Source organism: Syngnathus acus, unplaced genomic scaffold, assembly GCF_901709675.1.
Source record: "Syngnathus acus unplaced genomic scaffold, fSynAcu1.2, whole genome shotgun sequence".
In the NCBI taxonomy this organism is placed as follows: Eukaryota; Metazoa; Chordata; class Actinopteri; order Syngnathiformes; family Syngnathidae; genus Syngnathus; species Syngnathus acus.
The window spans coordinates 245033-271590 of NW_023590223.1; the positions used below are offsets into that span (position 1 = coordinate 245033).

Genomic DNA, 26558 nt, shown 5'->3' on the forward strand with positions numbered 1-26558 from the left:
CAGCGCTTTTAACACCATCCAGCTGTCACTGCTTCGGGTAAAAATGGAGAAGGCGGGTGTGGACCAGCGCCTGGCTGCATGGACAACGGACTTCCTCACCGACCGGCCGCAGTATGTGAGGTTACATCGCTGTGAGTCCGACGTGGTGCGCTGCAGCACTGGTGTCCCCCAGGGCACGGTGCTCTCTCCTTTCCTTTTCACCCTGTTCACTTCAGACTTTACCCACGACACCGCTCACTGCCACATCCAGAGGTTTTCCGACGACACGGCCATTGTTGGAAATGTCTCGTAGGGGAACGATCTGTAATATAGATTGGTCATCAAGGACTTTGTCAGCTGGTGTGAGCTCAACCAGCTTCAGCTGAACACCAGCAAGACGAAGGAGTTGATTGTGAGCTTCGGGAGGACAGCACCCATCTTCACTCCGGTGAACATCCAGGGATCGGGCATTGAGGTAGTGGAGAACTACAAATTACTGGGTGTTCGCTTTAACAACAAACTGGACTGGACTGATCACACCCACGCCCTGTACAAAAAGGGCCAGAGTCGCCTCCACCTGCTGAGGAGACTGAGGTCCTTCGGTGTGTGCAGGGCTCTTCTACGGACCTTCTATGACTCTGTGGTGGCCTCGGCCATCATCTACGCTGTGGTCAGCTGGGGTGGGGGCAGTACTGACTGGGACAAGGGGAGACTGAATAAGATGGTCAGAAGAGCGAGCTCTGTTCTAGGCTGTCCCCTGGACTCCATTGAGGTTGTGGGTGAGAGGAGGACGTTGATTAAGCTTAAATCCATCATGGACAACACCTCTCACCCCCTCCATGAGATTGTGCGGTCCCTGAGCAGCTCCTTTAGCGGCAGACTTTTGCACCCTCGGTGTAGGAAGGAACGGTTCCGCAGGTCCTTCATTCCCTCTGCTGTCAGACTTTACAACATGCATGCCACCTGATAAAATGAATGTGTTTCGTCTCTACTAGCAGCACTTGTGTTTATCCTTGTCTGTTATTTACCCTTTTTGTAATTCTGGCACTTGTTTTATTCTTGCACTCGTATTATTCTTGCACTCATATGCGCTGCTGTGACAAGTGAATTTCCCCGCTGTGGGATGAATAAAGTTCAATCACTCAATCAAGAGTTGGTTCAGACTGAAGTAAAGTTTTGGATTTCTAAAGCATGACACATTAATTGACTATGAAGGGACTCGAACGCTCCAATCATTTGATCCGAAGTCAGACGCCTTATCCATGAGGCCACATCGCCATCTGAAATTTTTAAAGACTGATAAGACTAAGAATTCAACGGCTCCCAACAAGCAGGGACGCCCAACGTGTGGCTTGAACCCACAACCATGAGATTAAGAGTCTCATGCTCTCCCAACTGAGCTAACCAGGCTTCTGCTATTGAGAATTGTTTCATTCTTTCACTTTTTTTTAATGGGTTTGGTTCACGAAAACCAGCAGCCACGTTTTAAATCTAGCCTCTGAAACACATTCGTTGATAAGACTAAACATTTAAAGGTTCCCAACAAGTGGCAGCTGTCCAATGTTGTCTCTAGTTGGAAACCCCAGCCTAAGTTGGAAACCCTAATTGGAAACCCTTGCCCCAGTTGGAATTCCTAGTTTGAAACCCTACCCGGAGTTGGAGCCCTCGTTGGAAACCCTAGCCCTAGTTGGAAACGCTGGCCCTAGTGTGTAATAGAGAAAGCATTTTTTCTTTTGGTTTTTGTCACTTTTTGCACTTAAAACGGAGATTGGGGGGGAGTCAGCACAACAAAAAAATAAATCAGAAACCAAAACCCTTTCTGACAGTATACAAGAGTTGCTTCAGACTGAAATAAAGTCGTTGATCTCATATAAATAATATTAAGTTGACCATGAAGGGACTTGAACCCTCAATCTTCTGATCCGAAGTCAGACGCCTTATCCATTAGGCCACATAGCCATGTGAAAGACTGTACCAAGTGAAACATGGCAACGACTTCTGATGACTGCAGCCTTTGGTGGGAAGTGAAGTTCACAATTGTTCCAGACAAATGGCCTGTGGATTAATCAATTTACAGTAAAAGAGAATTGTAATGCAATTGACATGTTACCTTGTTAGTGCAAGTGGTCGTGCATCAGTCTCAAAATCTGAAGGTTGTGAGCTCGACCCTCACACGGGGCGCTGTTTTCCATAGTCCACAGTAAAATCATTGTCAATTTCAGAAGATAGTAGGTTGCTCAGAATAGAATAAAGTTTTCTGTCTGTGAAGTTGAGTTTAATTGAAATGGCCGGTGGTTGAATCAATTTTACAGTAAAAGAGCTTTGTAAAACCAACTATTCACGGCCTCGTTAGCGCAGGCGGTAGCGCGTCAGTCTAGTAAACTGAAGGTCGTGAGTTCAACCCTCACACGGGGCTCTGTTTTATTTAGTCCTAACCCTAACTCGAGCCCTTGTTGGAAACCCCATCCCCAGTTGGAAACCCAAGTTTGAGAATGCTCAGACAAAAGTAACTTTTTCTTTCGATGAAGTTCAGTTTGATGGAAATGGCCGGTGGTTGAATCTTTTTTACAGTAAAAAAGAATTTTAAGACAGGTGCCACAAAGTCTCGTTGGCGCAGGCGGTAGCGCGTCAGTGTCGTAACCTGAAAGTCGAGAGTTCGATCCTCACACGGCGCATGATTTATATCTAGCCCAACCCTAACTCTAGCCTTTCCTGTAAGTCCTAGTTGGAAATCCTAGCCTAGTTAAGTTTGATCAAAATGGGCGGTGGTTGAATCAGTTTTACAGTAAAAACAATTGCACAAAATGCAAAAACATAGCGTCGTTGGCGCAGGCGTGTCAGTCTCATAATCTGAAGGTCGTGAGTTCGACCCTCACACGGGGCATACTTTTATATAGTCCTAACTCTAGCCCAGCGGTGGCCAACCCGCGGCTCGCGAGCCGCATGCGGCTCTTTGGCTAGTTTCATGCGGCTCTTTTACGTTCATATCAACATTTGTGTTTATTTTTCGTGCGTATTTGCTTCGCTTGAGTTCAATATGGTATTTTGGTCAAACGCGCATGCGCGTGAGGTGAAATCCCGCAAAGGAGGAGGGACAAACAGAGAGATTGGTTTTGCCCGCTTTTTTTATGAATGGCGACTTTGACTACGGGGGCCCATTAGGTCCAGAAAAGCTGACAAGACGCTTGCCAAAATGGCAAGGAAAAAATGCACAGCTAAACGAATATATGACGATGAACACAGGACGTTTTTAACAGAGTTAAAGTTGTTTTTTGTTGAATGCTATGGCAAGCCATTCTGCCTGATATGTCGGACGTCATTGGCGCATTTAAAAGCTTCAAATGGTCAGCGCCACTTCAGCTCACTTCATGCCAATATCGATATGGACTTTGCAAAATGGACTGAATTTCGCAGGCACAAGTTTGGAGACTTTGAAAAGTCAGGCAGAAAAATAGGTACAGTTTTTCAAAAAAATTACGAAGCACTCAGAGACTGTCACACTTGCATTGTTTCAACTGGCTTGGAACATTGCACGGGCTAAAAAGCCATACAATGAAGTGGAGTTCGTTAAAATATGCCTCAGTGACGTTATTGAAATCTTGTCTTCTGAAAACGACGAACTCAAACGAATGGTCTGTCCCGCCACACATAGTAAGTGAAAAAACGTATTATGTTTTTGTTTGTGGAATTTGTTGAACTGAGAGTTTGTCTGTGTGAGACAATGCACACAATGTTCATTGTTGAAAATGTGGTCTTTGGTCTGCGGTTTTAGTACTGTAGGAGTCAATTTGTCATTATCATGTTGGTGCGTGACATAATAATGTCACACAATAAATTTGGCTGAGCAGAGGGGTGTGTGTGTGTGTGTGTGTGTGTGTGTGCGTGCGTGTGCGCGTGCGTGCGTGCGCGTGCGTGTTTGTGTGTGTGTGTGTGTGGGGGGGGGGGGGGGTGTTCATGTGTGCTCATGTGTATGATGTGGCTCTTTGCGATGACACAGTAAAAAATGTGGCTCTTAGTCTCTGACTGGTTGGCCACCCCTGCTCTAGCCCTAATTGGAAACCCTCATCCTCGTTGGAAACCCCAGTTGGAAAACCCTGGCCACAGTTTGAAACCTTAGTTGGCTTCCCTAACCCGAGTTGCTCAGACTTACAGTCACTTTTTCTTTCTGTGAAGTTCAGTTTGATTGAAATGGCCGGTGGTTTGATCAATTTTACAGTAAAAAAGAATTGTAAAACTGCAAATGCACAGCCTCATTAGTGCAGGTACTAGCATGTCAGTCTCACAATTTGAAGGTCAAGAGTTCGGTCCTCAGGTGGGGCAGACTTTTTATATACCTAGTCCAAACTAGCCCTAACCCTAACTCTAGCCCTAGTTGGAAACCCTAGTCCTAGTTGGAAACCTTAGTTAGAAACCCTACTTTCAGTCGGGAGCAGGTTGCTCAGACTAAAATAACTTTTTCTTCTTTTAAGGGGTAGGGCAGCAAAGTAAGCAGGGATTGTGAATATCAGCAAGCACAGGTTGCTCGACTGGAGTCAAGAGAAACAAATTAAAAATTGTACATAAGATGAAAAATTTGCCTCTTTCTTTTGGCTTTTGTCAATGACATTTGGGGTCATCACAACAAAGATCAAAACAGCACACAAACAGTTTACCTATATTTTCCTCTTTCAATTTGATGATACACTAGACATGAAGATCTGTTTAGATTTGAAATCTTATCCATTAGGCCAGATAGCCATACAGGAAATTCTGACAAGTGATAGCAGTGCAATGATTTTTGAGCATATACAGTAAATCTACAGCCTAGATTCAAGTGAAGTTAACTGACTTTGGATCAGAAGATTAAGGGGTTCAAGTCCCTTCATTGTCAATTTAATGAATGTCAAGAGGAAAGTAGCCTAGTGGATAATATGTCTAACAATAAATAATAGTTTTTGTTTTGTTTCTGCATTACCCAATACATCTCCTTCACATTGTGACACATTCTCCCATTATCTGTCTGTGTTAGGTAGAGAAAAAGATTTTAAAGGAAAGGTAAGTATTGTTGTGTTGTGTTGTGTTGTATTGTGTGTTGTCATTATCGTATTTTTCGGACTATAGGTCGCGTTTTTTTCATAGTTTGGGTGGGGGGCCGACTTATACTGAGGAGTGACTTATATGTGATTTTTTTGTCACAAATTTTCAAAATAAAAAAAAAATAAAAAAGTGAAACCGCGATAAACGAACCGTGATGTAGCAAGGGATTACTGTAGTTTGAACTGCAAGTGACGTCAGCGGCGCGGCGGTTGTTTACTTAAATGACAAAGGATTTGATCACGGGATGACAAAGATGACGAAGAGTCCCATGTACTACCGGCATCTTTAGTGGCTTTGCTTGTAAGTGACACGTAGGACGAAGAGTTTGAAGGATTTAATGATTTGGAGTGACACAGAAGGTTTGAAAAACTATTATGGGTTTTACGCACGCCCGGTCCTACTCTATGGAGCTATCTTTCACCTCCGTGGATGAAGGTCGGGGGCCGGCGCTCGGCCGGGTGGCTGTCCGGGGACGGTGGATGGGGCTCGGACAGGGCTTTTACGCACGCCCGGTCCTATTCTATGGAGCTCTCTTCCACCTCCGTGGCTGGGAGTGCCACCTCCGGGGATGGAAGTCCACGCTGCCACACGCCTGGAAGTCGATGCCGGTGCTTGGGGCCGTGTGGCGGTGAACTATTTATGTTATAGTTGTTTGATATATTTTATTTCGTGTAGCAACTTGTATATGTTTTTATCGTTAGAGTTAAGTAGTTGTTGGCTCGTTGAACTCTTTTTTTTTGTTAAATAAAGAGCCGTTTACCAAACCCACGTCTTTCCTGGTACTTTGTTAAGGCTAAACAATATTGTTATATACTAATCTGTGGAATAATGACGAGGCTGACATCAGCGGCGCACGCGCAGCGTTGTTGACAAAGGACGAGGAATTTGATCGATGGATTTAATGATTTGGAGTGACACAGATGGTTTGATAATATTGTTGTTTATATGATAGTTATTTGATATCATCATCGGTTTAAAGTCCGCTTTCGAGGCGCCGCTGGGTTGGACTGGGTTCTCGATATGGCCTTCTTCCACCGGGAACAGTCCATGGCCATCTCGTGGTTGATGCCGAGTGCCTTCATGTCGGCTGCCACGGTCATCTGCCAGGTCTTTTTAGGTCGGCCACTGGGTCTTGTTCCCTCTACGTTAGGGGTGTCCAAACATTTTGCAAGGAGGGCCAGATTTGATAAAGTGAAGGGGCCCGGGGGCCAATAGTTTTTTCGGACATTTTTAACTACAAAAATGTCATGCAAATACACACTGTTATAAAACAAATTTCATTGTCACAATTGTCTTTATTTTTCAAATGACAAAATAACCAAATATGAGTCACTCAGGCAGATGTGAACAACTCTAAAAACACAAATTCTGCCTTTCATTCATATCTGAAGAGTCAGATAACATTGAACAAACTGTATGAAATACCTTAAATTTACATGAGTTTAAAATTACTTTTGCCTCATGAACATTTTAAACGGGAGTTATAAGTAATGCAAAGTTGTCTGTTATTATTAAAACTTAAAACTAGTGAATTTTGCTCTTGTCATTTACATTATCTTTCAGAAAATAATAGTTTGTGTCGGGTCTAGAGGTCCATAACATCAACAGTCTTAACATGGCCACTTCGTAGCTTGCTTTAGTAATATTTATTTTTGACTCACAGTCCCGTGTGAAGAATCGCTGTTGTGATGCCAGTTCAGCTTGGAGCTGCTTCACTTTATCAGCGCGGTCACTCCCTGTTAGCTGGTCGTTTGTGTTCGCATGTTTAGTCTGATAGTGTCTCTTTAAGTTGAAATCCTTAAACAAGGCAACCGTCTCTTTACAAATTAGACAAACACAATTGCCTTGATTTTCAGTGATGCACAGTAATCCCTCGCTACATCACGGTTTGTTTATCGCGGTTTCACTACATCGTGGATTTTTTTCCCAAATTGAAAAAAATAATTAAAAGTCAAAATAAAACTTCTAAATTGAGGAATTATGGCACAAAACTTGCCCATACGCCAGCAGAAGGCAAGGAGTGCCCACACAATTGCAGTGTACCTGCACTTGTACATTTTTAAAAAACAAAAAAAGGTTATTATAATAAGAGTTCTAAAAACATATTTAGTGTTGTACCTTGTTATAGAAAATTGTTATAATAATAAAAGAGTTCTAAGAACATATTTACAGTATGTACACTTCTACCTTGTTATAAAAAAAAGTATAATAATAAAAGTTGTTCTAAAAACATATTTACAGTTTGTGTTAAGAATTCTCCATGTTATTTATGTTATTCAGCCATGCTTTGATTTGAGGTAGGGTGATTTATTTTGAAGGCCGTTTTCAGGCGATACCACTTCCTTTTTTACGTTCTTGTACATATGTCGGTTACAGTGGTACGGGAGTCATTGGCGATGTAAGTGTGTCTCCTAACAAGAGAAATGAATGATCACATGTGTCTAACCTTTAGGACAATGTAGTATTGCTCCAATACTCCATCTGACGTCATGATGGCGCCGCGGATGGCAGCCACGGTGAGTCGCTCTCTGTTTATTTGTCTTATTTTGTGTGTTTTCTGTGTCCTCTGCTGTCCATCCCGGATCACTTTTACTAGAGAAGCGCTGTTAAACATCGGACAGTCTTCTTCTGGTATTTTCTCTCCTGTTCTCTTCGATTCAGACTGTTTGTCGGAGATTCTAGCCGGAGCGGCGGTGCTGTACAAGCTAGCACGACGACGGCGGCGCGGAAAACGAGCGGGAGCACTCGTAAGGCTGAGGCAGAGAGGGTTCCGTTCTGCCCTACCGTCAATTCAGCTGGCGAATGTCCGCTCCCTGGCGAACAAGATGGACGAACTGCTGCTCCTCACTTCAAGGAACACGGACTTCAGCAGATCCGCCGCGCTGTGCTTTGTGGAAACGTGGCTCAGCGAACGAACGCCCCACCACGCCGTGGAGCTAGCGGGCTTCAGGCTAACGCGAGCAGATCGCAGCGCGGAGCTCTCCGGAAAATCAAAGGGAGGTGGTCTCTGTTTCTACATTAATGAACGTTGGTGTACTGATGTCACGGTGTTGAAAGAGTTTTGCAGCCCTCTCCTAGAAACACTTTTCATAAACTGCCGGCCGTTCTATTCACCACGGGAGTTCTCCTCGATCGTCATGGCGGCTGTTTACATCTCACCACACGCACGTGCGAGTGAAGCCACGCAGATGCTGGCTGACCAGGTAACAGACATGGAGAAACTTCTACCAAACTCACTAATCATTGTTCTGGGTGATCTTAACAGGGCGAACCTCGCACACGAACTCCCCAGATACAAACAGCACGTAACGTGTCCCACCAGAGGGGCACAGACTCTGGACCACTGCTACACCGTGATCAAGGATGCATACCACTCTGCGGCTCGTGCAGCTTTAGGACTCTCGGACCACTGTCTAGTTCATCTGATCCCGGCCTACAGGCAGAAACTAAAAACTTCTAAGCCTGTGGTGAGGACTGTGAGGAAGTGGACAGTGGAGTCAAGGCAGGACCTCCAAGCCTGCTTTGACTGCACCGATTGGGGAGCTTTCGAAGCTGCAACTTCAGACTTGCATGAACTCACTGACACTGTCACATCATACATCAGTTTTTGTGAGGATCTGTGTGTGCAGACTAAGACCTTCTGCACGTACAACAACGACAAACCTTGGTTTACACCGAACCTCAGGAGGTTGCGCAAAGTCAAGGAGGAGGCCTTCAGGAGCGGCGACCGCGACCTGTTCAGGCAGACCAGAAACACACTGAACCGAGAGGTCAGGAAAGCCAAGAGGTGTTACGGGGAGAACCTGAAGAGACACCTCTCTGCCAATCCTGATCCCTCAACAGTGTGGAAAGGTCTGCAGAGCATCACGGGCTACAAGAAACGAACCCCCCGTCCTGTGGAGAGCCCAAGGCTTGCTAACCAGCTGAATAAGTTCTACTGCAGGTTTGATCGGTCCTCCCACACAACGGGACTTCCTGCAGCACAATCTACATACTCACCTCTCCCCACAACTGCTCTGTCCACACCTCTATCATCGTTGTCACCCACTCTCTCTCTTGCAGAGGCCGCGCCCGCACTCCAGGTCCGCGAGGAGGAAGTGCGCCAGATGTTCCGGAGACAAAAGACCAGGAAGGCACCGGGCCCAGACGGCGTGTCACCTTCCTGCTTGAAAGTCTGCGCTGAACAGCTGGCGCCCACCTTTGCACGGATCTTCAACCGTTCTCTGGAGCTGTGTGAGGTGCCCTCGTGCTTCAAGAGCTCCACCATCGTTCCAGTGGCCAAGAAGCCCGCCATCACAGGTTTGAATGACTATAGACCCGTCGCACTGACATCTGTGGTCATGAAATCTTTCGAGAGGTTAGTGCTGAACCACCTGAAGGAGGTCACGGGCCCCCTGCTTGACCCCCTCCAGTTTGCCTACCGGGCAAACAGGTCAGTGGATGATGCGGTCAACATGGGACTGCACTACATCCTGCACCACCTGGACACTCCAGGAACGTACGCCAGGATCCTGTTCGTGGACTTCAGCTCGGCGTTCAACACCATCGCTCCTGACATCCTCCAACAGAAGCTCATCCAGCTTGCGGTGCCTGCCCCCACCTGTCAGTGGATCACCAGCTTCCTGACCAACAGGAGACAGCGTGTGAGGCTGGGGGGCATCACATCTGACACCCGGACCACCAATACTGGAGCCCCTCAGGGGTGCGTCCTCTCCCCACTGCTCTTCTCTCTCTACACCAATGATTTCTCCTCAGATGACTCTCCTGTGAAGCTCCTGAAGTATGCAGACGACACCACTCTCATCGGACTGATCCAGGACGGTGATGAGACTGCGTACAGACAGGAGGTGGAGCGGCTGGTCCACTGGTGCAACCAAAACCATCTGGAGCTGAACCCGCTCAAGACCGTGGAGATGACAGTGGATTTCAGGCGAGACCCTTCACCACTTTTACCCCTCACTATCCGCAGTAATACTATTCTCTCCACAGACACCTTCAAGTTCCTGGGAACCACAATCTCTCGGGACCTGAAATGGACCGGCCACATAGACTCTGTCCGGAAGAAGGCCCAGCAGAGGCTGTACTTCCTGAGACAGCTCAAGAAGTTCAACCTGCCGCGAGAGCTTCTGAAGACCTTCTACACTGCCATCATCCAGTCTGTCCTCTGCACCTCCATCACTGTCTGGTTTGGATCAGCCTCCAAACAAGACAAGCACAGACTGCAACGGACAATCAGGACTGCAGAAAAGATCATTGGAATCAACCTCCCTTCTATCCAAGACTTGTACCTGTCCAGGACCAGGAAACGTGCAAGGAACATCTCTACAGACCCTTCTCACCCAGGTTGCAGTCTGTTTGAACTACTCCCCTCCGGACGGCGTTATAGAGCTCGGTACGCCAAAACCAGCAGACACCGAGACAGCTTCTTCCCCCAGGCTGTTGCTCTGATGAACTCACACCACTCATAGAGTCTCAGAGGCATTACTGTGCAATAACATCCTGCTCTTCACACCTTTTGAATTTGTCTACACTGTTTTTGCCATTATTCACATGTCCTGAGTGTTGTTAGTCACCTATATGTTGAACAGAGGGTGTGTTTTACCGAAGTCAAATTCCTTGTTTGGCACGCTCAAACATGGCGAATAAATACTCTTGAATCTTGAATCTTGAATCTTGAAATGTTCGTTTAATTTCCTTTAGAGGTCCGTTTGCGCGTGTTAGCACGATCGCGAATTAGCATCTTTCCGCTAACTCGTTAGCCTGCCCAGTACTTCTGCGGCCCGCGGGCCGTAGTTTGGACACCCCTGCTCTACGTTATACGACATAACTTTCTTCACCCAGTCGTTCTCGTCCTTCCTCACTACATGTCCGTACCATCGCAGTCTGCCTCTCCTCACCACATCCACTATGGCCTCCACTCCCATCTTCTGTCTCAGCTCTGCACTGGTCTTTTCCTCCCTCATTGACACACCACACATCCATCTGATCATCCTCATTTCTGCTCTGTTTAGTTTGTCTTCGTGTTCTGTTTTCAGGGCCCATGCCTCACTTCCGTACGTCATACTACTTCTGACACAGGCTGAGTACACTTGGCCTCTCATCTTCAGGGATGGGGCCTTAGATGTTAAAAAGGGCATGAGTTCCCTGAATTTCTTCCACCCGTTTCTCACCCTTGTGGTCACTGCTAGGTCCACCCCCCCACCAGCATTAAACATGTCTCCAAGATAGCAGAAGCTGTCCACCACCTCGTACATCTCCCCATCTACCACGAGCCCCTCTTGCTCAGCTGGGTCTGCTTGGGCGACTTCTCCCCTACACCGCTTGCAATGGAAGGTCACACTTGCAGCTAGTAGGCTGCCTTTTACTCCGCTGCATCTTCGGTGTACCCATCTCTGGCAACCCTTGCACCGGATAGAGTTAGCTTGCACTCCCTTCCCGCAAACTCCACATGGCCATGCTCCTGACTGCGATATCACTCCCAGGCCAGCACCACCGACCATGACCTTTGATTTTGCCGCATTCACCTTCATTCCTTTCAATTCCAGGCATGTCTTCCAGGCCGCTAGCTTCCTAGCTAGGTCTTCTCGGCTGTGAGCCATCAATACCAGGTCATCCGCGTAGAGCAGCTCCCATGGCAGTCCACCCCTCACTTCCCTCGATACCACATCCATCACGATAGCAAACAGTAATGGGCTGAGCACTGATCCCTGGTGCACCCCTACCCTTACTTCAAACCCATTACTGTCGCCAACTCCTGTTCTAACAGTTGTGCAGGCTCTGCAATAGAGAGCCATCACAGCCTTTACCAGTCCCTCTTCCACACCCGACTTCCTTAGGGCCCACCTCACCACCTCCCTTGGCACCCTGTCGAACGCTTTTTCCAGGTCGACAAAAGCGAAGTACAACCTCTTCCTCTTCTCCTGGTGTTTCTCTTGCATCTGTCGGATGACAAAAATTGCGTCTGTTGTACCTTTACCAGGCATGAAGCCATACTGCATCTCGTCCACCTTTACCCGTGTCCTCACCCTCCTTTCCAACACCCTCTCTAATAACTTCATTCCATGCTCCAGCAGCTTTATGGCCCTGTATGACCCGCATGCGAGTGGGTCCCCCTTCCCTTTGAATAGAGGCACCAGGACGCTTCTTGTCCAGTCCTCCGGAATGTGCCCCTCAGCGATGACACTGTTACACAGGTCGGTCATCCACTGCACACCGACGTCTCCCGCTGCCTTTAGCATCTCTGCCACCACTCCAGATGGTCCAGCTGCCTTTCCATCCTTCATGGCCTTCATGGCTTTTCCCACTTCTGTCCGTGTGATCGGGCCACATTCACCCTCCACTTCGTCGCATCCCGCCTCACCATCCCAGTCATTCTCCACATTCAGCAACTTCTCCATGTACCTTCACCATACTTCCTTCACTCCTCTGTTGTCTGTCACGATGTTGCCATCCTCATCCTTCACACAGTTTGCACCGGTCACATCACGCCTCTCCTTAACCATTTGCTTCGCTATCTTGAAGAAGCTCTTTTGTCCTCTCTCACTCTCCAATTCACTTGCAAATTCTTTCCTCTTGGTCTCTTGGGCCTCCCACACTGCTGTCCGTGACGCCCTCCTTGCCTCTACATACCGCACTCGGTCTGCCTCCCTTTTAGATTTCTTCCATACTTTATGGCACCTCCTCTTCTCATTCACCGCTCTTTCGACGCTGTCATTCCACCACCATGTCTCTCTTTGTCTTTGACCATCCGCACACCTCCTCTGTGGCTTCAAGCAGAGCCTTCTTCATTGCCTGCCACTTGCCATCCACACAACCCAACTCCATCATCTCCTCCACTTCTTCTGCTATATGCTCAATCTTCTGCCTAAACTCGTTTTTATTCCCTCCGCTATGTAGCTTCCACACCATCAACTTGGGAGGATGCTTCTTAGCCCCCAACTTCTTGATCCGCAGAGTTAGGTCTCCGATGACTAGGCGATGCTGAGACACACACTCTTCTCCGGGGATTGCCTTGGCATCCCTGACCAGGACGCGGTCCTCCTTTCTGACCATGATTGTCCGAAAGTCTATTGATCCGACACCGACTTTTCCGAGGTGCACTTGAATGCCTCCTCAGAAAGCGGGACACTTATGAGAACGCTGCGCGCTCCTTTGTTGGTCTCGCGCTTAGGGAGGAAAACGGACTTACGAAACCCCTTTTTCCCGTGACATTTGTGTGCGTTTATGAAACCCCAGGTGAGTTATGCAGGCTGGCCTGTACACTTGGGGGAGCGAACATATCTTTGTTTACTTCCTGTTGCTGGTACGAGCGGATATAACTTGTATGGGATAAGTGCGTGGTTAGTGGCTTCGCACGGGGTGCCGCCATGTTGTCTGCGTACTATCGTCATATGTTTGTCAAACGTGTGCCTATAGCGTTAGAAATGTATTACTGTGTTTAGTTCAGTTGTGTACTATACGTTGTTATTACCGACACCGAGTGCCGTCGGCCAGCAGTGCACGTCTTAAAGCGGCAGCAACGCACTTATTGAATGTACATTAAGGGTGGTAGCAGTGGTAAAGTTTGTTGCCCTGTATATCAGTTGTTGCTTGCATTGTGCTGTTGTGGTTGAGATGCCCTACATGGCTGTTTATGCATATGTTTATTAGATGATGTAATCTGACTGTCATAATCTGATTACATTATTTCTCTTTGTTTTCCTTCTATATAGACCACACACACACACACACACACACACACACACACACACACACACGTACACACTCAAACCCACTAACATACACTCCTGGAAACCTGTATACTCACTGCTGTTGAGAATAAAGTTGATGCAAGATTCTCTGACCGGACTCGTCCATAGTGCTCCATCCCTAACCACTAATCCACATCCTTACATGGTCCTTCGAGCCGGATTAGGGTTCCCCCGACACTATGGAATCAACAACTGATTGTCAGCAGCGGGAGTCATCGGACCGACCCAAGAGAGATCCTCGTCCACCTGCACATTTGGACCCATATGAAGTCACTCTTTTGCCCTCTCAACAACCTGTAGCCCAAGCCTCCTCTACACCTGTAGGACAACTAGGCCAGGTTCTGTCAACCAGAGCAAGGAGTTTGACAAGTTACCGGTCAGCTGCACATTCACGACGATCCTCTCAGAGGTCAAACAGTCTCAGTCTGCGTCAAAGCACATCAGATATACAAGCAGCTGCATTAGAAGAGGAGATAAAGGGTTTGGAGCTTGCAGACCTACAACAGGAAATAGAAGAGGAAAGAAAGGCTGACTTGGAGGCCGCAGCATTGGATGCCCAAGCCAGGGAAGGACAACGGCTACAAGAAGAGGCACATTTGGCTAAAGAGAGACTAGCTAAAGAGATGGGGAGACGCAGGCGCTTGAAGAAGCTGGAGAAAGAGGTACAAATTGCCAGTCTTGTGAAGACCTACCTATCAGAGACGAACGATGATGCCTTGTCCACTTCATCAGCTCCCGCTACATTCTCCAAGCCGTCCCTGCGATCACAGCCACCGCGGGTGCCCTTCGTTCTCACCCAGCATCCACCTGTACAACCGCCACCTCCAGCGCCCGTTCAAATACCACCTCCAGCTACTGTCCCTGGACAGATAGTAGCACCACCCGCTAATCTCATCACAAGTGCCCAAGCTAGTGTTCCTGTCAGCGCACCACCCATTGCAGCAACAGTAGCTGCATTTCCACCTGGACGTGTATCATCCTCGCCCGTCCTCCCCACGGTAACAAGCCATGCAGTTGGAACGCTACCGATTGCAAGTGGTGGCCCGTACGGGGAGCGTACAAGCTTCACAACACCACCACTGGCAACTTCAGTGATGCCACCACCTCCTACAATGCCATTTGCTCAACCCATTACACCAACTGCAACACCCGTCCCCGCTGCACCGCCTTGGACCTACCCAGGCATGGAGACCTTGATTGCTACATCCTATGGCATTCCCAAACCAACACTTCCCTTCTTTGAGAGTGGTAAAGAAAGTGACTTTGCACTTTTGAAGATGGCACTCGACAACTTGATGAACAGTCACACTCATCTCAGCGAACACTATAAATATCAACTGCTCCTGGGTCAGCTCAAGCTCCCGAGTGCTCTGCAGTTGGCCAAATCATACATGTATGACCCGGCACCATACACAGCCGCAGTGGGAGCTCTGCAAGACAAATACGGACAACCGAGACAACTGGTCCAAAGTGAATTAGGGCAATACTCAACTCCCCAGCTATCAAATGTGGAGATGCTGATGCATTCGACTCCTTTGCCCTCTCGGTCCAGTCACTGGTCGGTATGCTGCGCACGCTAGAGGGACCTGTAGGTTACGAGCTCCGGTGCGGTTCCCATGTTGACCGCCTGTTAAGCAAACTGTCTCCATCCCAGAGAGATGGATTTGTGGAATATTGCCTCGTTCGCGGCATCCTGCAGCCCGGTTCAGAGCTCACCTACTCCCTGCCTGACTTTGCCGCATGGCTCCAGATGAAGGCTCAAGCAAAGCGTCTGGCCAGTCGAGCTACCCTTCTCTATAACTCTACCGGGCCTTCTACACCTAAGAGAGAACAGTTTCGTGCAAAGCCCAGAGATAAGACCGCATCAGTCTTCCTCTGTACAAGGGAGAGAGCCACCAAAGAGACCACTCGGCCGAAGCCTCAAGCCTTCAAACTCAGCCCTTATTGCCCATTCTGTAACAATAAGGAGCACTATCTCAACTCATGTCTCGACTTCAAGAAACTGTCCCCTGCTGAGATTAAGAAGTGGATCCAGGAAGGTGACCGATGTTGGAGGTGCGGCCGGGCACACAAAGCTACAGCCTGCACGCTTAAACGGCCGTGTAAGACATGCAAAGAGAAACACCTTACAGTTCTGCATGATGCCATCCAAGAGTCTTCGCAGACAGTGCTGCTGGTTAGTAATCCAACACCCAGTATCTACATCGAACAGCCCAGAAGCCCTCAAAGAGTGCTACTGAAAGTTGTCAAAGTGCTTCTACATCATGGCGATCGCGTCCTTGAGACATTTGCAGTGCTTGGTTCAGAGAGAACGATTATCCTCCCTCAAGCTGTAGAACAACTACAACTCCCACAACACCCAGAGACGCTACATCTTAGGACCGTCCAGCAAGAGGTGAAGGAGCTGAAAGGTTCCTGCGTCAGCGTTCATGTATCCCCTGTCTTCAAGCCAAACCAGAAGTTTTGCATTCGACATGCGTTCACCGCAGATAGTCTTAGCTTGTCTGAGCACACGTACCCAGTAGCAGCTCTCCAGAAGCGCTATGAGCACCTCAAAGGACTTCCCTTGACGCCTATTCACAGAGCACAACCTCTACTCCTCATCGGCTCAGATATGGCCCATCTGCTCTCACCAACACAGCCCGTCCGATCAGGCCCATTTGGCAGTCCCATGGCAGTCTGTACAAGGCTCGGTTGGTCCTTGCAAGGTCCGTCGGACATCATTCCAGTTGCTTCTCACCAGCCTTACTGTTTTCACATCGCCACTGAATCACCATATACAGAACTTATCAGGAATGTGGAACGCCTTTGGCATATCGATACAGTTCCTTATATCAGTGAGAAGACTGCAACCCGTTCTAAGCAAGACCAGCGGGCTCTCACCCTCCTACAGACAGCCTCTGAACGCGTATCTATTGACGGTACTCAGCGCTATGCTACTCCACTGTTGAGGCGTCAGCCAGTCATCCCACTTTGTGCTTCGCCGGCTGCTGTGATGCCCAACCTACGTTGCACTGAACGGCGGCTAGCCAAGGACACAGTTCGAGCGGCTTCATACTGTACGGAGATGGACAAACTACTTCAGGCCGGCTACGTTTCAGAGATCTCTACGGAAGAGGCCGCAACTTTCACCGAATCGTGGTATGTACCACACCATATGGTGCACCACAATGGAAAGGACAGAGTTGTCTTCAATTGTTCCTTCTCCTTCAATGGCCTCTCATTGAATGACCAACTCCTCCCGGGACCGACGCTTGGTCCAACCATGATTGGTGTCCTGATGCGGTTTCGATGTCATGCTGTCGCCATCAGCGGAGATATCAAGTCAATGTTCCATCAGATCCGCTTGATGCCAAAAGACAAACCTCTCCTACGTTTCCTGTGGCGGGACATGCAAAGAACGTCTGAACCACGGATATACCAATGGGAGGTGTTACCATTTGGAACAACGTGTAGCCCCTGTTGCGCCGTCTTCGCCCTGCAGCAGCACGTCAGAGACCACGAACCTCCAGATCCCCCCCTCACGCATGTGATCGAGCAGTCCTTCTATGTCGACAATTGCCTCCACAGTGTAAGTAAACCAGAAGATGCCAAGGCTTTGGTCGATGACTTGCGAGCACTTCTGAGAAAGGGAGGTTTTGAGATCAGACAATGGGCCAGTAATGTGCCTGAAGTTGTCGCACACCTACCCCCTGAAGCACAATCGACTAGCAGTGAGCTATGGCTGTCCAAGGCCAGTGACAACCTTCAAGAGCCCACACTTGGACTGTGCCGGGATTGTTTGAGCGACACGTTGAGTTATAAGCATCGCTCTAACGAGCCTCTAGCTGCCACTCTACGTAACGTCTACAGCGTCCTTGCCAAGCTTTACGACCCATTGGGCTACATTGTGCCATTTACCACAAGATGTAAAGTGCTTGTCCAGGACATGTGGAAGGCTAACATTGGCTGGGATGACAAGATTCAACCATCTGAACTTCTCGGAAAATGGTTGAGTTGGGTGCAGGAAATTCCTACTCTGCAGCAACTCAAGTTATCTCGTCCCTATTCACCAGCCAGTGGAAATACCGTCAATGCAGCCCGTCATATTCACATCTTCTGTGATGCTTCAGAGCGCGCCTACGGATCAGTAGCTTACATGCAAATAACGGATGACAGACAACAAGTCTTCGTTTCCTTTGTGTTTGCCAGATCGAGAGTTGCGCCGCGTAAGCAGCTGTCCATCCCGCGTCTCGAGCTCAGCGCCGCACTTACAGGGGCACAGCTGGCAAAAGTGATCGAGACTGAGCTCACAGTAACGCCTGAGCACATCACTCTTTGGTCTGACTCCACAACAGTGCTGTACTGGATTAAATCAGAATCCTGCCGCTACAAAGTATTTGTTGGAACACGTGTAGCAGAAATCCAGAATCTTACCAGTCCATCTCAATGGCGGTATGTTGGTAGTCTACACAATCCCGCAGATGACATAACCCGAGGACTCACCTTGAAAGAGATGGTGCAGGATCACCGCTGGAACAAAGGTCCACATTTCCTCCTTTTGCCAGAGAGAGAGTGGCCCATCATGCCCTCATCTGAGGCAGAACCAGACACTACCGAGTTAAGGAAGTCAGCCTTCGTGGGAGCAGTCTCCAGCGCCTTGCCCACACAACATCCTGACCTGAGTAAGTTCTCCACTTGGCAAGAGCTTCTTCAGGAAACCGCTAGCTCCCTTCATGGGGCGGCCAACACTAACACCACAGCAAAGTGTTCAGCAACAGATTTCCTTCAAGCAGAGAAGCTTATGACTTAGACTTAGACTTAGACAGAACTTTATTGTCATTTTGTCAACACTAGGTGTGTACAAAACGAAATTTCGTTCCATACGGCTTTCAACAATGTAGTGGTATTTCGGCTGGTTAAAAAAGTGACATTCTATATAAAAATATGAAATAAGATAATTATAAAGTACAAAGTGCAGCAGTGATAAAGTATGTAAACAGTGCAGGAGACAAAAGCAGTATTTACAAGTGTGCAGAGGAATGCTACGTTTGAATGTTCAACAGTCTGACGACAGCAGGGAAAAAACTATTGCAGAACCTGGTGGACCTGCAGCGGATGCTGCGAAACCTCTTCCCAGAGGGCAGCAGGGAGAACAGTCCATGGTGGGGGTGTGATGGGTCACTGATAATATTATGGGCTCGGGACACGCAGCGCTGGGATGACAAGTCCTGAATGGAGGGAAGAGGAGCCCCGATGATCCTCTCTGCTGTCCTCACCACTCTCCTCAGGTTCTTCCAATCGGAGGCGCTGCAACCTCCACACCACACCGAGAGACAGCTTGTCAGAATGCTCTCTATGGTGCTTCGGTAGAACGTCCTCATGATGGGTGGGGGCAGGTGGGCTCTCCTCATCCTCCGCAGGAAGTACAAGCGCTTCTGTGCCCTCTTGACCAGTGTTGTGGTGTTCACAGTCCAGGTGAGGTCGTCTGTGATGTGGACCCCCAGGAATTTAGTGCTGCTGACCACCTCCACAGCTGAGCTGTTGATGATCAGTGGAGCGTGGTGAGGCTGGTTCTTCCTGAAGTCGACGATGATCTCCTTCGTCTTCTCCACATTCAGGATCAGGCTATTTTCTCTGCACCAGCCCACCAACAGCTCCACCTCCTCTCTGTAGTCCAGGTCGTTGTTGTCCCTGATGAGGCCCACCACCGTTGTGTCGTCTGCAAACTTCACGATGTGATTGGTGGTGAACCTGGGGGCGCAGTCGTGTGTCATCAGGGTGAACAGCAGGGGGCTCAGGACGCAGCCCTGAGGGGAGCCTGTGCTGAGGGTGATGACATCTGAGGTGTTCTGTCCGACCCGGACTGACTGAGGTCTGTTGGTGAGGAAGTCTAGCAGCCAGTTCCGAAGGGGGGTGCTGAAGCCCAGGTGTTCCAGTTTTTCCACCAGATGTTGTGGAATGATGGTGTTAAACGCTGAGCTGAAGTCCAGGAACAGCAACCGCACGTGGGTGTTCCTCTCCTCCAGGTGAGCCAGGCTCAGGTGAAGAACGGAGGAGATGGCATCCTCAGTAGAGCGGTTCTGCCGGTAGGCAAACTGGAACGGATCGAATGTTGGGGGGAGTCTGGAGACGATGTGATCTTTGAGCAGCCTTTCGAAGCACTTCATCATGATGGGAGTCAGTGCCACAGGTCTGTAGTCATTCCATGAGGTGATTTGAGGTTTCTTCGGCACCGGAATGATGGAGGCAGCCTTGAAGCACACTGGCACTTTGGCTTGGTCCAGCGAGATGTTAAAAATGTCTATGATGACACCAGCCAGCTGGCCTGCACATTCCTTGAACACCCGCCCAGGTATGTTGTCGGGGACTGGGGCCTTACGTGGGTTGACTCTTCTCAGAGTCTTCCACACGTCGGCTGAGTCAAGGCAGAGGGCCTCCTCTTCCTGGTGGGGAACAGTTTTAACTGCAGGAGTGCTGTTTAGTGCCTCAAAACGCCCAAAGAAGTTATTTAGACCATTTAGGAAGTCAGCATCAACCTCACCCACCGGGGGGGAGGGTAAGTTGTAGTCCGTGATCACCCGTATGCCTTGTCACATACTCCTGGTGTTATTGGCGTCGTGGCTGTCCTCAGTGCCTCCTTGTCGCCAGACTTGAAGGCTGAGTTCCGTGCTCGTAGCGTATGACGTACCTCCTCAGTCATCCAGGGTCGTTGGTTGGCTCGGGTGATGATGTTCTTAGTGGTGCTGACGTCCTCGGAGCATTTGTTGATGTAGGCTGACACAGTCATGGCGTACTCATCAATGTCGATCTGATTGTCATATGTTGCTGCTGATTTGAACATGTCCCAGTCAGAGCACTCAAAGCAGTCCTGGAGTGCCTCCATGGCCCCCTCAGACCACACCCTCACCTGCTTCACTGTGGGTTTTGCTCTGATCAGCAGGGGCCTGTATGCAGGGATTAGCATAACAGATAGGTGGTCTGAAGAGCCGAGGTGGGGGCGGGGGGCTGCTCTGAATGCATCCTTTATATTGGTGTAAACCAAGTCCAGAGTGTTCTCTCCCCGAGTTGGAAAATCCACGTGTTGGTAAAAATGAGGGAGAATAGTCTTCATGCTAGCCTGGTTGAAGTCCCCAGCAATGATGAAAACCCCCTCTGTGTGCGTGGATTGCAGCTCACTGATTGTCCGATAGAGAACCCTCATGGCCTCTTTAGTGTTAGCGCTAGGAGGCACGTACACAGCCGTGATGCTAACAACAGTAAACTCTCTGGGCAGGTAGAAGGGTCTGCAGTTAACAGTCAAAAGCTCGATGTCCGAAGAGCAGAAGCTAGCGACAGATCTAGCATTTTTGCACCAGTTGTTGTTGATGTAGACACACAGCCCGCCTCCTCGGGATTTACCGCTTAGCTCGCTGTTTCTGTCGGCGCGGAATGTAGCGAGCCCCTCCAGGCTAACGGCGTTGTCCGGCATTGATGAGTTCAGCCATGTCTCCGTCAGGATGAGAGCGCAGCAGTTTCTAACTTCCCTCTTTGAAGAGAGTTCCAGTTTTAGATGGTCCATTTTATTATCCAGTGAGCGGACGTTGGAGAGGAAGATGGATGGAAGCGGCGGTTTGTAGGGGTTAGCTCTAAGCTTAGCCGTTAGCCCACCTCGACAGCCGCGCTTTCGCCGCCGGTCACACCGCCTACGCTTACTCCTCCTCCGGCGTGTGCTGCCCGGCGAGCCCGCTGCGTCGTGAGCTTCTGGGGCTAGCGCCCTAAGCACTCCAAGGCTACGCAAACAGACTAGGGTAGTTGTGGCTACGAGTCCGAAAACACTTGATGACCGTACCTCCAGCAGGCGCTGGCGATCATACACTAATCTACTGGATGGATAAACTAAACTTTGTGTTGTTTGTAGTGTCCTAGGCGACATATTTTGTGAAAATACTCGTCGATTGCTGAGACCCGTAGCGGCCGCGGCCAACTGGGGCGCCGCCATCTTGGATATGCTTCAAAAGGCCCAAGAAGACTGCTTTGCTGATGAATTGAGAGCCCTCAAAGTTGGACGTGCGCTTCCGTTAAACAGTCGTCTTATATCCCTGTCACCAGAATACGACAAAACCACAGAGCTGCTGAGAGTCGGTGGTAGATTGAGGTATGCTGAAGGACTAGACCTGGATACCATCCACCCAGTTATCATGGACCCAAGTCATCATGTGACTAAGCTCATCATTAAGAATGCTGATGATTCTCTACTACACCCGGGACCAGAACGCGTGCTTGCTGAGCTCAGACGCCGGTTCTGGATAATTTGTGGTCGAGAGGCCATTAGAAAGCATCAATATACATGCCTGGAGTGTCGACGATGGAGAGCAAAACCGGATGTACCGAAGATGGCTGATTACCCACCAGCTCGACTACGACTCTATAAGCCACCATTCTATTCAACAGGAGTTGACTGCTTTGGACCTTTTCAAGTGAGGATCGGTCGCCGCACTGAGAAAAGGTGGGGTATAGTGTATAAGTGCATGACAACTCGCTCGGTACACCTGGATCTGTTGGAGAGCCTGGACACGGACGCTTTCCTGTTGTCTTTGAGAAGATTCATTTCTCGACGTGGGAGACCATTTGAGCTTCTCATGGACAATGGCACCAACTTTGTCGGTGGTGAGGGGGAGTTGCGTGAAGCCGTCGTTGCCATGGCACCTGAGTTGAAAGACCAACTTGCTGAACAGCAAATATCCTTCCGATTCAATCCTCCTAGTGCGCCGCACTTTGGTGGCACATGGGAGAGGGAAGTGAGATCAATCAAGTCTGCGCTCCGTGTTGTCCTTAGAGACCAGACTGTTCCTGAATCTGTCCTTATGACAACTCTAGTGGAAGTTGAAGGGATATTAAATGCAAAACCACTCGGCTATTTGTCATCAGATGCCTCGGATCCTGACCCAGTCACACCTAACCTCCTCCTTATGGGTCGTCACGATTCATCCCTTCCTCAAGCTGTCTATGACCCCAGTGACCTAGGAAGGAGACGATGGAGGCACAGTCAATTCATCGCCGATCGTTTCTGGGCATCCTTCATCAGTCACTACCTTCCAGGGCTCCAAGAGCGTAGTAAGTGGAGGAAAGATGGTAAGGCACTCTCCATAGGCGACGTTGTCCTAATCGTGGATCCTCAACTCCCCCGCGCATCATGGCCCGTAGGCCGGATTACCCTGACGCATTCAGGAGCAGATGGACGCATTCGGACTGCCACGGTTCAGGTAAAAGACCGCATCTATGTTCGTCCTGTCGCCAGACTCATTCTTCTTCCAGCTGTTGACGACAAGGACGAAGAAGGGACAACCAAATAGACTTTCTCCCATTCATTCAACTGCCACGTGGACAGTTGGGGGCGGCTTTGTCCGAAAGTCTATTGATCCGACACCGACTTTTCCGAGGTGCACTTGAATGCCTCCTCAGAAAGCGGGACGCTTATGAGAACGCTGCGCGCTCCTTTGTTGGTCTCGCGCTTAGGGAGGAAAACGGATTTACGAAACCCCTTTTTCCCGTGACATTTGTGTGCGTTTATGAAACCCCAGGTGAGTTATGCAGGCTGGCCTGTACACTTGGGGGAGCGAACATATCTTTGTTTACTTCCTGTTGCTGGTACGAGCGGATATAACTTGTATGGGATAAGTGCGTGGTTAGTGGCTTCGCACGGGGTGCCGCCATGTTGTCTGCGTACTATCGTCATATGTTTGTCAAACGTGTGCCTATAGCGTTAGAAATGTATTACTGTGTTTAGTTCAGTTGTGTACTATACGTTGTTATTACCGACACCGAGTGCCGTCGGCCAGCAGTGCACGTCTTAAAGCGGCAGCAACGCACTTATTGAATGTACATTAAGGGTGGTAGCAGTGGTAAAGTTTGTTGCCCTGTATATCAGTTGTTGTTGCTTGCATTGTGCTGTTGTGGTTGAGATGCCCTACATGGCTGTTTATGCATATGTTTATTAGATGATGTAATCTGACTGTCATAATCTGATTACATTATTTCTCTTTGTTTTCCTTCTGTATAGACCACACACACACACACACACACACACACACACACACACACACATACACACACACACACACAAGTACACACTCAAACCCACTAACATACACTCCTGGAAACCTATATACTCACTGCTGTTGAGAATAAAGTTGATGCAAGATTCTCTGACCGGACTCGTCCATAGTGCTCCATCCCTAACCACTAATCCACATCCTTACAATGATATAATCTATTGTGCTCTTGCAGCCACCCGAATTGTATGTTACTAATTTGGCTTTGTCCTTCTTGAAAAGCGTGTTGCACAGCACCAGCTCCAGTGCGTCGCCGAACTCCAGGATCCTCTCTCCCTCTGCGTTCCGCATGCTGTACCCCTGTCCCCCATGTACCTCCTCAAAGCCATCTGACTCCCTCCCCACGTGTCCATTCAGATCACCTCCCAGAATTATAACCTCATTCTGGGGGATCCCTGACAGCACCATGATGGCCTTGTCCCAGAACGCATCCTTCTCGTCCTGACTTCTGCCAACTTGAGGGTCATAGATTGAAATTACGTTTGTCAGTCGCTTCCCAACGATCAACTTCACAACGATGATCCGCTCATTTACCCTGCTAATGCTTAGCACTTGATCTATCCACTTTTCAGCAATAAGTACTCCAACACCACCAGTCCCTTCGTTGCAGCCTTGCCAGAAGAACTACCTTCTGCCGATTGCATCCAGCATCCTTGCACTTCCACCCTTCCATCTCGACTCCTGGACACAGCAGACATCCACGCTTCTTCTGTGTAGAGCCTCAACCACCTCCCCCGATCGGTGTGACATGCTGCCGATGTTCCATGTAGCCACCCTAACACGTGCCTCCTGCCCCTCTCTGTTCCGGTTCAGGCCTCCCCGCAGTCCATCGGGCTGAGGGCCGTCGTATAATCTACCTGCGGTTTGGCCTCCTTTTCCATCATTCTTTTTGTCGTAGGCTGATGAAAATGCCCACGGAGTACTTAAGGCTCAAGGTTTGTCTAGCCATACTGAGAATTTTTGGAGCAAAACATTTTACAGCCGGATGCCCTTCCTGACACCAACCCAAGGGGAAATTGATTTTCTGTAGGGGTTGACTCCCTTAGCCCATTCCTCTCCCGAGGAGCCCACTGGGCAGTGGTACTATTTAACCCATAGTTGGGGGCTGGTTCGTGGGCACCAGGGCGTGTCCACACACCGGTGGGCCTGCGTGCCGCACGTCTAGGGGCCAAACCTCCTCTGAGTCCCTTGTAGTTTAGCCTGGGTCCGTGTTGTACCCACCCGGTTACCATGTGTCGCCGCGTGGAGGCACTACATAGGGCTTGCTGTTAGAGAGGCTATGTACTGGCAGGGAGAGACTTACGCACTCGGCTCTCCCGTTCGCATACTGCTAGCCAGCGGTGAGGGTTGACAATGAGAAGTGACATGCACTGGGCACTCCACCAACACACTAGACGCATCACAACAACCCGACTTGGTGTTATGAAGTCAGACACACTTATGAAGTCAGACACACCTTATGAAGTCAGACACACTTATGAAGTCAGACACACATATATACTTTATATATCGTTTTATGGGTCTGTGGAATATTTTGAATATTTAGACGTCAGCGGCGCGGCACATACGTGGCATCGTTTCCATAAAGGACAATCGATGGACTTAATGAATTGGAGTGACACAGATAGTTTGATAAACGTGTTATTTATGTAATAGTTTTTTGAATAACTCTGAATGTTACATCAGGCCCGTCCTCAGCTCTTCATTTGTGTTTATGTCACATTAGTATACCTATCGTTTAGCCTGTTGTTGCTCGTTCATGTCTGTTCTTGGTGTTGGATTTTTCGGATAAATTTCCCCAAAATGCGACTTATACTCCGGAGTGACATATATATATTTTTTCTCACTTTATTGTGCATTTTATGGCTAATGCGCCGTATATTCCGGAGCGACTTTTAGTTCGAAAAATACGGTAGTTATATATACACTTAATCTGTCAAGAAGTCCATCCATCCATCCATCTTCTTCCGCTTATCCGGGGTCGGGTCGCGGGGGCAGCAGCTTCAGGAGGGACTCCCAGACTTCCCTCTCCCCAGCCACTTCATCTAACTCAGTGGTTCCCAAAGTGGGCGGTGGAAAGATCTGGGGGGGCGGTGAGGAAGAAAGGGGCGGTAGGGGGGCGGTAGGGGGGCGGCAGTCAATTTGTACACAACACGCCGCTCTGGCCCAGTCAGATCCGACAGCATAGACTACAAAAGCAAAAGCTCAGGTTTGTAATTTCAAGCTTGTAATGTTCAGAATTTTATCTTATAATAAAAACCGCATTCTGGCGGTCAACATCATCTTGAGTTCAAGTCAACATGAAATTGGGGACTCGCCAGAACGCGCCGTGTTGTATTGTGTTGTGTTGTGTTGTGTTGAGCTGGTTAGGGCAGTGGTCCCCAACCACCGGGCCGCGGACCGGTACCGGTCCGTGGGTCACTTGGTACCGGGCCGCCAAGCCGCACAGAATTTTTTTTTTTATCGACGATCAATTAATTCAGGTCAAGACACTCGTCCCGGTCACGTGACATGTTTCCCCAGTCGAGCCCGCAAAGCTAATATGTGGCGACAGGCTAACTAACCAGGCAGTGAAGCATTCAAAACTACTTCAACACATGGAGACCAAGCATCCTGCAATAAAAGACAAACCTTAAATCACTTCGGGTGTCATTGTCTCCGATTACGTCTAGATGGGACC

The 26558-nt window shown here is 48.9% G+C and overlaps 1 protein-coding gene, 1 long non-coding RNA gene and 2 other non-coding genes across 4 annotated transcripts; 3 read left to right on the forward strand and 1 right to left on the reverse strand.

The window, feature by feature from the left end:
• Positions 1-1865: 1865 nt before the first annotated feature.
• trnar-ucg lies at positions 1866-1938 on the reverse strand. Its single transcript has one exon. It is a non-coding gene; the product is annotated as a tRNA-Arg (tRNA).
• Positions 1939-2322: 384 nt separating this feature from the next.
• Positions 2323-2395, forward strand: trnat-agu. The gene has a single exon. It is a non-coding gene; the product is annotated as a tRNA-Thr (tRNA).
• Positions 2396-13105: 10710 nt separating this feature from the next.
• LOC119118898 lies at positions 13106-13892 on the forward strand. The gene is made up of 2 exons (XR_005097005.1): positions 13106-13290; positions 13767-13892. It is a non-coding gene; the product is annotated as an uncharacterized LOC119118898 (long non-coding RNA).
• Positions 13893-15369: 1477 nt separating this feature from the next.
• On the forward strand, positions 15370-18597 carry LOC119118902. The gene is made up of 3 exons (XM_037245628.1): positions 15370-15844; positions 16112-16946; positions 17118-18597. The coding sequence occupies exons 1-3, from the start codon at positions 15370-15372 to the stop codon at positions 18595-18597; spliced, it is 2790 nt and encodes a 929-aa protein (XP_037101523.1).
• The last annotated feature ends 7961 nt before the right edge of the window (positions 18598-26558 follow it).